The sequence below is a fragment of the Schistocerca americana genome, chromosome 7, assembly GCF_021461395.2.
Source record: "Schistocerca americana isolate TAMUIC-IGC-003095 chromosome 7, iqSchAmer2.1, whole genome shotgun sequence".
Lineage (NCBI taxonomy): Eukaryota > Metazoa > Arthropoda > Insecta > Orthoptera > Acrididae > Schistocerca > Schistocerca americana.
Window position 1 is genome coordinate 359,694,044 of NC_060125.1, and position 14,014 is coordinate 359,708,057.

The window sequence follows — 14,014 nt, forward strand, 5'->3', positions numbered from 1 at the left end:
GATATGGTATTATGAACTGATTTGTAACTTGTTTGTTTCACACTGAATCCAATTTTCTTTGTTTGCCTTCACATTTTCTAGAATGTTCTGGGACATTCTTATTAATTTAATAGTAGAATGTTCTGTAATATTCGATGTTATATCTCTCTATCAGGGGTAAGTTTATTTGATTCACTTTATGTATAAGTGATCTTGCACTACTTGCAGTAAGATATTTTGTACTTTCTTGTTTAAGTCTTGTAATTCATATGTTCTAAGGATTTTGCTACTGAATACTAATAAGTTCTAATGAGTCCTACAGAGGACTTTAGTAACTTATCAGCAGACAGTTTGAGAAAGACATTGTTGCATTGTTTAAACATGTGCTTACCTCAACTTATTTCTTATTCAGAGACCAATCTTTTGAACAAGTGGATGGTGCCACCATGTGAAGTCCTCTTTCTCCCATAGAGGCCAACTGTTTTACAGAATACTTTGAGGAAAAGGCACTGCTGTCAGTAAGTCTCAAACTTCATACTTCTGGCGGCACATAGATGAGACATTTATGGTGTGGCACCACTGAATAGAGACATTGCCTGTGTTTCACCAGCATCTGAACTCGCTCCATTCGAATATACAGTTCACTACGGAAGTGGAAAAAGATGGCATTATACCATTCCTGGATGTAATGGTCAAAAGAAAAGCCAATGGTATATTGGTATATAGTGTCTATCACAAACCAACTCAGACAGAGCTATATTTGCAGGTCACAAGATGTCATCACCCTGCACAATGCAATAGTGTTTTACACTCTTTGATGTATAGAGCATATGTGGTCTCAGATGCTGACAATCTACATGGAGATACATCTAAGAATGGTATTCCAATATATATATTCCGATATATATATACGCAATGCATTCCCATTGCAATGGTGTTCTTGCCCAATTTTGGTGACATGTCTTCATGAATAGAAAAAATGATCAACAGACACATCAAGTGAGTTTTTCGGCCACCAGCAAAATTTAGTAATTTATTGTCCTCAGTTAAAGTTGACCTTGGTCTCATGAAACGTGACATCCCATGACAATGCGGAAATCTTATATTGGGCAGATATGCCAAACCATGCAAGAATCTTGTGTCAAATACCATTGTCATACACGCCTGGGGCAACCTGATAAATCAGTGATAGCAGAGTATTGCCCGGACAAGGGGCATTGCATGTTTGATGAAAGGATGGAAATTTTCTCCCCGGCGTCATCTTTCTGGGACTGTGTCGATAAGGAGGCCATACATATCTGTATAGCGGACAGTCTTATCAACAGCGATGCAGGTTTTCAATTAAGTGCCACCTGGACTCCAGTACTGGGTGCCATTAAATCAAAACAGGGAGAACAAGAACTTCCGATTCATGATTTGACTCAATGTACAGCTGAGAATTAATTCAGTTTTTAATCACAGGAGCGTCCAACAGCACAGTCGTTGCCCACAGCACACATGCGGGAGACCTTTCTGCACTTCCTGGTAGGGGGCGCTAGGAACGCCACTTTCCTCCAAATGTTACCATCTTCCCACACTTGTATATTGCCTCCTGCTGGCCTGATAAATTTCGACGCCGCTGTGTGATTATCATCAGTCATATCTTGCAGCAGTGACAGCAGCAACTACCACCACCTGAAGATGCCGAGCAGTTGCATCGATGAAATATTGTGGGATTTACACAATACGATCAGATTGCAAACCTGAGAAATGTATTTGCATTGAAGTTTTTATTTATGTCTACCATAGACAGAACAACATGACTGACAGATGGAAAAAGAACGAAATGTTCTTTTTAATGGAGCTAACTTGGAAATATTAAACTCCAATTCTTGAATCAACTATGTGGTTTGAGAACCAGATAAATCAATTGCCACTGGAGAACACTGTGGTCGCATATAACCAAGGTACTTGTGCAAGTCACATTAATTACCAAATCGAATATGATGCAGACGCTATGTCTCGTACAGTCGGCTTTGGCAACTGCGTCCATGTCGACATAAGCTATCTTGTCCAGTGTGAGGACTCCTTAAAGCTATCTCGTTAAAAAGTTTCAATGTTCAAAGCAAACTTTATAATTTATGTTCTTGATTAATGTGTTTTGGTGAAGTACTGAGCAATAAAAAAAGAAAAAAAAAAACATTTTCAAATATCGATATTTATTTGCTAACGAAGATATATACAAACAAAAAAAAAAAACAATATCTATCAGGAAATAAAAGGAGAGTGTTTACCTTACCCACTATGGTTCAAATGGCTCTGAGCGCTATGAGACTTAACTTCTGAGGTCATCAGTCCCCTAGAACTTAGAACTACTTAAACCTAAATAACCTAAGGACATCACACACATCCATGCCCGAGGCAGGATTCGAACCTGCGACCGTAGCGGTCGTGTGATTCCACACTGTAGCGCCTAGAACCGCTTTTTTCCTGTAAATTATTATTGATGTGAAAAAATAGTATAATTAAAATTCAGTCGGTTATTTACACATATTTTAAACAATTCAATTTACTTTATTTTCGTTTTAAAGTGGTAACAGCTTATCTTCCACCATTTCCGTCAATATAAGTTTCTTGGGGGACATTCACTTCTTCGGCGTTGTATCGGAACAGAGACTTCACTTCACAAGCTGCCAACTGACGAAGTTCGTTCTGAAATACGCAAATTTGATTGGTATCGGCCACTCCGGCCGGCCTACCCATTACGTTTTTTCATTACATAACTAATAACATATGAAACTGCTGTATTTTTCTCATTCATTTGAGCTGACTTTTCACTTAAGATTTACTTTATGAAAATTACTGGCCATTAACTTTTGTTCTTGTTTATGTGTAGTGTGGGAGTCACCTCTGTACTGTTATTCTAAAATCTAAATAATTTTTCGCTTATATACGACCCTGCCTGTGGAAGAATTAATAAAAATAAATAGAACACTCAATGGAAAAAATATGGTCAACATGGAACATTTGCGATTTGCCAGAAAAACAAAGAGCAATAATAAAATAAAGATAAAGAAGGCACAAACGCGTGAAATCCACCAGTAGAGAGTAGGTTAACTTCCTATGTTAGCATATGACGCCAAAGTGAAAACTTTTTCCAGGGGGCAAATCTTGACGTAACGTGACGTGAAGTGTCGGTTCGTTGATTGCCTTTGTGAATGCCACCATTCGAAATACATCGTGGAACATTTTGACGTGCCGTGTCGTCCAGTGTGTTGGCCTTAAATCGACTTTTAAATATTTACTTGAATACTTGTTTAATGATTAAAAGTAATAGATGCTCAACTTTCACTCGAAGAAAAATTACTAGTTTCCCTTGCGAAAAAATCTCAAGTGGAATTTCTCTCGGTTTGTGAGATAATCTTTGAACCGAAGAATGCATACTATTGACGCATGGGATAACCGGCATTATTTTGTGTTACTGTGTTTTTGTGTATTTGAAATCGATTAAGTACTGTAGAAGGCTTAATTTTTTCTCGAGACTGCGCATCGATAAGTGTGAATTGAAATGTGTAACTAACACAAAATATTATTGTGTTGGCGTAAACAACTATTGCATTTAGGAAGCCGAAAAGTGCATTTATTCCATTAATAATGAATCACCCTATGGAACTTGATGTGTGGGCAGGCGATTGGGGGCTAGCTTCAGTTGATTTACATTGTCTAGAAGTAATGGTAAGAATGTGTTTCAGCGAACCAACCTCAATAATTTGTGACTAGAATACATCCCCAACACATATTATTGTCATAGAACGTGTTGTCATTTTACATTAATTACAGGCGTATGCAACATTTTGCGGGGTACCTCTGCAGTATAATGCAACAAATAATCCGTTTCGGACGCCAAAAGGAAAACTGCCTGTATTCAGGCATGGAAGTCATGTTATATGTGGTTTCGACGAAATATGTAGTTATCTAAGGAAGAAGGTAAAAATTTTGTGACATTTTAGAAAATAACTCTATTATATGCAATGACGTTACAGCAGAAACATTAAAAATAAACAAATTCCCAAAATAATTATTTTCATAAATTTTTCGTTCATGTTTAGTAGCCAATTTTTTTGTGATTTGTCACAGTGTATTACATTTCAGAATTTCATTGCTGATTATCTGCTGATTCCAAAGCAACAAGCAGAAATTGTAGCGTTTTCGGAACTTCTTAAACAAAAGTTATATCCAAGTTTGCAGTTTGCTTGGTGAGTCACTCTTTGTTAAAATAGCCTTCCAGTCTGCTATGTTATCGAGTTTTTTTTGTGCGTTAAAAGCGTTTTTGAGACACCGTTGTTGAGTGAAGCTGAAACTAAGAATGTGATGTTTTTCAGTGATATGTTCTCTTCCCTATCTTATGAGCTTAATTTCTGGAAGTTAGTGCAGCTACAATTCATTTCCGTTATTTGGGAATGGTATTGACAAATCAATGGATGGGATTCAAGATTACAGATGTATGAAGCGTCTTGTTTTCAAAAATGAAATTTCATTTGGTTTACAGTATCTTTTTTTGGTAGTCTCGTGGATGTATAGGCTACTAATAATTTGTTCCAATTAATCATAAAAAAGTCACCTTTTCCTCATTGAGAAACAACACTATACTGGTGCTGTAACACTGTGATTTCTTGACGGTGAATTGGGAGAATTGAAGAAAATTAAACTGCATAAGAAATACAGGTAGGATATTCCACAGTACAGAAGTTAAGGCACAAAAAAGTAGAACAAGAACTTTAAGTAGACGGATGAGGAAACTGAAGAGCATGGATAAAAGAAAGGAGAAAGTGGAGACAGAGCAAAGAGTAATTGCTAAAGAATTTTCACTGTGAAGTGCTTTGGCTTTTTGAAGAAGTACAAATAAGTTACTCAATCGTGTTTATGTAGTTGCTCTGTTGTATACAGTTTCAGTCAAAAAGTGAGATGAAGTTTATTGTTTTCCCATAGATTACAGGTTTGTCATTCACTTGCTGTGAAGTTACAAACTTGGAAAACTGCAAGGTGCGAGAGTAATACCGTCTGACTCCTTGTAATTGCTAAGTTACTTATTTAACTGAACCACCTGTTAGGAAAAGAAATCCATTCTGTTCATAGTCTATAGTTTTATTGACTTTTAAGTATTAGTGAAGAACAAATTATACAGTAAAATTCATGTTAATATTTACTAGAAAATTTGACCAAACATTTTGCTTCTCCTCCAAGATAATAAATAAATTCTTGGGTGAACTCACCACTGAACAAGCAACATTTGCTTTGTAGTACTTCCAAGATACCCCTGTGAAGGTTATTGATTTTTGTTTGACAGAGATGATGTCAGAAGTGCCACCAATAAGCCAAGTAACAACAAAAATTATGGTTGCAACAGCAGTATTGGGTATCTTGTAACAGGTGTCTGGGAAGTAAGGACAAATTTGAATTTTGTACCATTTTGCCCTATGACAGTTGGCAGCCATGGTTTTTTTCATGTTTGTTACCTTTAGTCCTTCCCATTAGTAGCTTGATAGCTTTTGTATGGTAAAAAAGTTATTACAAAAACAGTGATAGTCCCATGGCAACTGTTTGTGAATTGCATGTGGCACTCGGACGTACGGCTGCTCCGACTGAATCATCAGTTAGGAAGTTGATATGGAAGTTTGAGACCACAGGTTGTGTGTCAAACACTATTAAAAGGACGACCGCATTCTGTTCAAAAACAAGAAGGTATTGCTGTCATACATGACAATGCGACCGTAAGCCCCAGAAAATTGGTTTGCCGATGAGCTCAACAAATGAATTTATCACCAAGTTCACTGCATGAAACCCTTCCAAAAGAACTGAAAATGCATGCGTACAAGATTCAGCTTACACAAGAGCTGAACCTGCATGGATAGAGACAATGATATGCTCATTGCGTCTTGGCATGAGAAGTGGAGAGCAAGAAATTCCCAAACAGAATAATTTTCAAAAAGGAGGTGTGCTTCCACCTAAGTGGAAACGTTGGTAAGCAGATCGTGGGGCAATGAAAATCCACAAGTGATTGCAGAAGATGAGATGTATCCACAATGCATGTCTGTGTGGTGTGCATTCCGGTCACAAAGAGTGATTGGCCTGTAATTTTTTGAAAATGATGTGGGTGCTGCCGTCACTATGAATGATGACCGATACCAAAATGTGCTTTCTAATTCGTTTTTCCCTCTTATTGGTGAAAATGATGATTTTTGGTGTTGACAAGATGATTCACCATGACACGTGTACCATAAAATGATTGTTCTGCTGAATGAAAAGTTTCCTCCAAAAAATATCTCTCTGCATTGCAACCAGGAATGGCTGACTAGACCATGTGATCTTACGCCTTGTGACTTCTTTTTGTGAGGATTTGTGAAGTCAAAAGTGTATATGAACAAACCACAAACAAAAACACCAATTGAAGGATGAAATTAAAAGTGTTATTAACAACATCCCACTAGATGTCATCGAGAACTTCAGTGAACGCATTACTCATTGCTGCACGGCATTTTGCAGTCATATGGAGGATATAATTTTTCATACATAAATGGAAGAAGTTACTTAATGTGTGTGCAAAGAGAAAAGAAGGAAAAGAACTCTATATTTTCAATAAATTTTGTTTGTTCTGTAGCACTTTAGTATTCATCCCTACTGCTCACCCTCACTCTTTTAAATTTTGCATGTCACTTCTTACTATCACCGCCTCCTCCTCCTCCTCCTCCTCCTCCTTTAGTGTTAATAGGGTGTCTTACGAACCCTCCACCCCCTCTCCCTCTGCCAGTATTTTTTAATAATTCATATGGAATATAAAGGAATGTTCGATACAAGTGTTGGCTTTGATCAGTGATGTAGGAAACGTGACAAATGCCTTAAACAGTTGATGACTGTAAAGTGATGTTGTTGGCAGTTTTTTCAAATGGGCTCAGCCACAGATCAGTCTGACATCACAGCCAGGTTTTTGTAGTACCACAATTGTTGGCTTCTCAAACTCATAACTGACCTGTCACCTTTCACCCTAACCTAGACCTCAGGCTTAGCTGCAGATCAATCTGTCACAACCCATTTTTTATGCTTTCATAGTTGTAGCTAACAACAAAACTGTGTATAAATGTACCGAAAGGTGACATGACAGCAGCCATTGACATTATGTCATTGACGAAAGCCAGCGGCTCACATCAAACATTCCTCTTGATCCATTCATATGTGCATCAAGTTTTGTTGAAAATTCACTAGCCATCCCTGATTTGTGGGGGAACATACAGATGTACATCACAGATTCTGTATGTTGCAGATACATACTGTTTTGATTCATTGTGTTGGTCATATAGAAGGTAAAATAAGGCAGTCATCAGTTAAAAGCAAAGCTATAGACACAATGTGTATATTGGAAGTTGAAGGCCTATGGCCTTTCCAGCCCAACCATTTGCTAGATTGCAGACTTTTTAACATACAATCTGGTAATGATATTTGTGTAGTAAGAAATGCTAAAACAAACAAGAGACTGACCATCAGATGTTTTAACTGTGGATTGACTGAATCTGCGTTCACTTCAGAAGTTGAAAGGAAAACTGTTGAAGACATATGGTAATAGATTTGATGTCCAGAATGTCAGGTTTAGTCGCCTTGGCCTTGGCTTTTCAAGGTGAATACCGCAAAACCTGGAAAGCCTTGCAGCAAATAACATTTCTACATAAACCACTAGAAGCATTTACTTATACTACCGTATTGGGAAATGGAGACACTGTACTCTTTACCACACAGAAAAGGCCAAAATACAAAATTCCTACTCAAAAATTGTTACATTGAGAAAGAGTGTACTGCTGTTTCTCCTCTCAATTGTTGCATTAATTTCAAAATGACAAGTATGAAAATATGTGACTGGTATAGAACATCAATTATAATCACTCAAGAGGGAAAGTGACTGAACCAGTTTGGATACATATAGGAGTCTACATAGAGTTTGTGAAAGAACTTGCTCCTCTTCTCTGGAGTACCAACCCAGAGAAAATTTGACAATTGAGAAAATATGTAGGTTGTTCCCATTTTCAAGGAGGGTTGTCGAACACTGGACTACAGGCCCATATCACTGATGTCAGCAGTTCTCTCTCTTCATCCTCAAGACCTGTAAAGCAGTAGATACCATGTGCAGATTGATGTATTGTATTTCTTTACTTGTGGGAGGCACTGGATACAGTTCCATAGTGTCACTTAAGGGTCATTCCATGTCAGATCAACACAGTAAAGTACAATTTTCAAGCATCCCATCTCAGATTTTTGTCAAATTTGGTGCGCTCATTGCCAATGAGGAAAGACTAGAAGATCCCAAATTACAGAATTGTAGCGTAAATACAATAAAAATAATGGTTGCCCAAGGTTCTAAAATGTGCAGAAAATTTGACAATCACAGCTGACAAAATCGTTTGTAATTTCTGTACTGATGGAGATAGAACAGTGAACCTGGTAATTTTGGAAAGTGCTGGGAATAGGCTTTCAGATGAGAGCAACATGGCCTTACTTTAACAATGTACACAATTAAAAGGTCAGTAACCTTGAGTATCTCCAAACATGTCACCTTCAAAATTTATGAAAAAATGTTTGCTTATTCAAGCAACACTACACAACATTGTAAAAAAAAAAAAAAAAAAAAAAAAAAACAAGCTGGGTTGACATTTAGATTAGAAGATATAAATTAATATGTACTTTACATCATTTTGTTGCAGTCTGCATACAATTTGTATTGTTTTATTGTATCACATGGCTATATGAATTAATTTTTATCTCCTAATCCAAATGTCACCCCAGTTGGTTTTTTACTATGTTGTGTAGTGCAGCACGAAGAAGCAAGTATTTTTTGTTCAAAAATTTTGAAGGTTATATGTTCAGATATCAAAGGTCACTGACATTAATTGTGTGCATGATTTAAATATGACCATGTTTCATATCATTTGAAAGTTTGTTCCCAGCCCTTTCCAAAATTATCTGTTTGACTGTCGTATCTCTTTAAGAACAGAAGTTACAGCCGTTTTTGTCACTCATGGTTGCCGAGTTTTCTGCACATTTTTAGAGCTTCGGGTGGCCATTACTTTTGTCATACTTGTGCTACAATTCTGTAATTTTGTTCTCTCATCATGTCAATGGAACACATCACATTTTATGAAAATCGGCTATGTTCAGGTTGGCCCCTGTGTTGATTTGACATGGAATGACTCTTAACTAACAAAATAAAAGTGTAGGAATATCAAACCAGCTCTTGATTGAATTTTTTAAGATTTTTCTGTCAAATAAAATACAGCAGCACATTCTTAACAAAGTGATATTTTCAGACATTAAAGTATTTGGAGGTGTATTTCAAGAGTGTGTTACAGCTATTGCTGTTCCAAACGATCTAGTGGATAACATTGGAAGATCCAAGAGGCTTTTGATGGATGATGCTATTTCATACAAAGCAGTTGCAGTGCTAGAGATTTGTAGCAAAATGCAAAACGACCTGTGGAGCATCTAAACTTGGTGTAGAGATTGGTAGTTGATCCCCGGTATAAACAAATGTGCCATATTGTACATAAGAAGGCGGAAAGACTCTATTCTGTGATTACGCAAATGCCGAACATTCGCTGGAATTGGACACATCCGTAATATATCTGGAAGTATGCATATGTAGAAAGCTCATCTGGTTTTGATCATGTTTCCAGTAGAGTAATAGAGATTTGTTCCTGTATAATTACCCATGTCTTATCTGAAATATTTACATATTTCACTAACTCGAGGCATTTTTCCAGAGAGACTGAAATACGCCATTGTCAAACCACTCCATAAGAAAAATTATAGCCGGCCGGTGTGGCCGAGCGGTTGTAGGTGCTACAGTCTTGAACCGTGCGACCGCTACGGTCGCAGGTTCGAATCCTGCCTCAGGCATGGATGTGTGTGATGTCCTTAGGTTAGTTAGGTTTAAGTAGTTCTAGGGGACTGATGACCTCAGAAGTTAAGTCCCATAGTGCTCAGAGCCATTTGAAAGAAAAATGATAGGAGAGATGTCAATAACTACTAACCTGTTTCACTGCTGGCATAATTTTTCAGAATTTAAAGTGTGGTGTATTCTAGATAGTATCTCACCTGAGCAACAATAATATCCTCAACAAACCACAGTTTGGATTTCAGAAGAGTTTTTCTACTGAAAATGCCATTTCATGTTCACTTACCATTAAGCATTAAATAATAAAATAGTGCCAGTTGGTATTTTCTGTAACTCCTAAGGCATTTTACAGTGTGAATCACAATATTCTCCTAAAAAATTGAAGTTTATTAGATTGACGGTGTAGCCAACCAGTGCAGTGAATAATATCATATGTAACCAAAAGAATGCAGGAAGTTGTACTTAGTAGTTCAACCAATGTAGTCAGTGGACATTATTCTGAATGGGTAGAAGTCACATATTCAGTCTTAGGTCAGCTATTGTTTGTCATATATCTAAACAATCTTCTGTCTAATATACAATAGCAGAAGTAGTTCTTGTAGCAGATGTTACTAGTATTGTAATCAATCGAAGCTTACACACAGAAACAGAAGACATAGTAAACAGTGTTTTTAAAAGTATCATTAACTGATTTTCTGTGAGAGGTCTTGCCCACAGTTTTAAAAAAGACTCGACATATTCAGTTCTGCACGTCTAGGGGTACTACACCAGTGCCTTACCACATGGCTAGGAAATAGTAAATAGGGTTGAAACTTCAAAATTCTTTGGTGTCCATATTGATTAGAACTTAATCTGGAAAAGTACATTTTGGAACTCTGAAACAACTTAGTTCAGCTACATTTGCACTTAGAACCGTGGCAAAACTAGAGACAAAGCAGTAAGTTGATGCAGTCAATAATGTTCTGGAGTGACTTCAACAAGTCTTCAGTGCTTAAAAACATGCTGTAAGAACAATATTTGGGACCCACCAACAATCCTCTTGTAGACATCTGATTAAGGAGTTGCACACTGTAACTACTGCTTCACAGTTTTTTTTTTTTTTTCCTAAGTATGTTGTAAATAATGCAGTGCAGTAAAAAAGGAACCATTATGTACATAATTAAGAGGAGAATGGCATTCATTACTCTACATTAAAGTTATTTTTAGCTCAAAAGGACTGCACAATGTGGCAACAAACATTTTTTATAACTTATCCATTGACATAAAATGTCTGACAGATAACAAAGTAAAATTTTAAAACAAACTAAAAAATTTACTCAGAGAAAGGATCTATTTTCATGCTGTAAATGAAATACTGAACTGCTTTGTCTAAAAGAGGGTAGTGTGAGACCACATATTATTCTTAGGAGACATTTTTGTGCAATGATGAGCTTCTTTCTTAAACTTGAGTTACTCTTGAATAAAATTCCATGTGACATTACTGAATGAAAATGTTAATTTACTGATTTATCTCCCCCCAAAACTTGGAATAATTATGGCTGAGCCAAGTTGTTTAAGAAATTCTAAAATATGGTGTTCATCCTCAATTGAAATTCTCATTAATATGTACACTGAAACATTAAGAATAGTCTCCTTTGCTTACCAACTACTCCTCATACTGCTAATTTATCACTGGTGGTGTAACTTTCAGTGCACATAATTGAATCCTCTGGACTTTCTTTACATTGAGAAAGAGACAGACAGATCATTTGCAGAAAAGTAGTAGGAGCTCCTCCTAAAATACACACATTGTAAGTAATCTCCACAGTTGGAGCTGATTATAATACTTGTCATCTGCAAACAGAACTAATTCTATTTGATGTGCATCAAATGCTTATTAAATATGACAAAAAATATTACCTGTTATTGAACTTCGAACTCCATTAATGGTTTCCCCTCAAACATGAAAATGCGCCCTTGCTTCAGATGGCGAGTTATGCAGTGTAACTTTCTCCATTCTTTTTGCTAAGTATGGTGTGAACCATGTGTTAAGCTATACCATTTATTCTGTAAAACTATAGTTTTTGCAATAAAATGTGATTTGCGATCAATTGCCCTGCATAGGTAACAGAAAATACTAACTAGTGGATTTTAATCTTTGTAAAATCTGTTTACTGAGAATGTACACTGGTGTGTAAAACTTAAGGGTGAAAGTAGCTTTCCCATTATATGTCTGTCAAGTAACACAGCTCAGTGAAATTTCGACCATACATAGAAAGAACTGCTACAGTATAGTCCAGAAAGAAATACATAATGAGATGAACAGAAATGAGACATTTATTCAAAGACAGTAATAAATTACGCTGGTGTTGCCATAATTTATGATAGTCTCCTGGACTTATCAGAAGGTTGGTCATGGTTCTTATCGGGATTTGTGATGATCACAGATGGCAGTGTGTGGTCTGCAACATGCACACATACTGGCCATCCATAAAAATTCTCGGCAAAATATGCCCCTGGAAAGATGCACGTGGGAACTAGCTCAGTGTCACAATAATGTTGACCGATGGGTGTATTGTGTTCAGAGATTTAGAGGTCATTACACCCATAGAGCTTTATGCCTCCCACACCATAATGTCTGAGAATGCTAGCCATTCCCTCATAAACTGAGAGATAGGATTGGGTAATGCACCCAGGAACACTGATGTACATCATTGTCTTGGTGGTCCAGGTGTTAAGGAGTTGGGAAGCATAATGTTGCATAGGCTTACTGATCTCTAAATCTTTAAACATTTTACACTCACTGGTCAACATTGTTAGAATACTATGTTCCTTCCCCATGTGCATCTTTTCATGGGTGCATTTCACACACACTTCCTTTCTATGAATGACAGTGTGTTACTGCATCAGACTGTGCACGTGGAGTAGTTCTTGAATGAGAGGATATTCAGCATATGGATTGGCCTATCTGTTCTCTTTATTTAAATCCCATCATGAATGTGTGGAATGGATTGGAGAGATGTATTGTGGCACATCCACATGCACCAGCAGTTGTCAGCTGCACTGGTGGAAGTCTGGGATGCACTGTCACAAGGACTCCATACCAACCTTGTGGTTAGCATGGGAGTACGTTGCAGAGCATGCATTGCCATCTGTGGTGATCGCACACCCAATTAAGGACCATGTCGTCCTTTTTGTAATGTCCTGGGGATCATGTGAATCATGGTGGCTTCAGTGTAATTATTGCCTTTGTTTAAAAGTGTCATTTCTTTCAGTTGCCTTCTTTATGATAATGTAGCTGTTCTTTCTGTGGTCCAAGTTTCATTGAGCTATATTTCTTGCCAGTGACACATCATTCGAAAATTTTCATCCTTAGATATGCACACCAGTGTCTATTTATCAGTGGAGCAACCATTCTGAAATCCAAATTGTGATGTGCTTAAGGATATTGTCATTAACAAGATGGTATACTATTTTCAAAAAACATGAAAATCCCTTCAGCATTAAAATAAGTCCGTAGTTATTGACATAATTCCTATCACCACTCTTTTTATAAGGGTTTAATAGTGGTGTATTTTAATCTTCTGGGAAAATGCACTGACTTCATGTATTTCAGAGATAATAATATGTACAATGTAACAACTACTTTTAATAACCCTAATCAACTCCCAATGGACTCTTTCAGGAGAGGTTTATTATATTCTTAATTTGAGGTGGGAAAGTAGGCTAGAGTACAAGATCACTAAATGTTATGGAAGTAGCATTCTCAGCTTACTATCTTTTTAACTCCTTCACCCTATTGTCTCTACTGTTGTTGTGGTCTACTGTTTGAAGAAAGTTTTAATGCAGCTCTCAACGCCAGTTTGTCCTTAGCAAGTCTCTTCATCTCTGCATAATTGTTGTGACCTTTGTCCATTTGAACCTCCATACTGCATTCCAGCCTTGGTCTCCCTTTACAATTTTTATCTGTCAAATTTTTCCATTACCAAAATGAAAATTCCTTGATGCCTCAGGGCATCCCTTCTTTTAGTCAGATTGTCATAACCATCACCAAGTTATCAGTTAAGATGGATGGGCATAGGCAAAGGATGGATATTAACAACACACAATAACTGTTGCAGAGCATGCTCTACAAAATGA

General features: G+C 37.0%; 1 protein-coding gene across 2 annotated transcripts in view; it reads left to right on the plus strand.

The window, feature by feature from the left end:
* Window positions 1-3,376: 3,376 nt before the first annotated feature.
* The window catches only part of LOC124621811 (metaxin-1), a 29,387-nt gene continuing 18,749 nt past the window's right edge, over window positions 3,377-14,014 (plus strand). The window contains exons 1-3 of one of the 2 annotated variants that reach the window (XM_047147250.1): window positions 3,377-3,693; window positions 3,799-3,945; window positions 4,111-4,214. In XM_047147250.1, the coding sequence (XP_047003206.1) occupies window positions 3,613-3,693; window positions 3,799-3,945; window positions 4,111-4,214 (332 nt within the window). In that variant the 5' untranslated portion in view covers window positions 3,377-3,612. The remainder of the gene's footprint in view (window positions 3,694-3,798; window positions 3,946-4,110; window positions 4,215-14,014) is intronic. The other variant, XM_047147249.1, reaches the window with a different exon arrangement.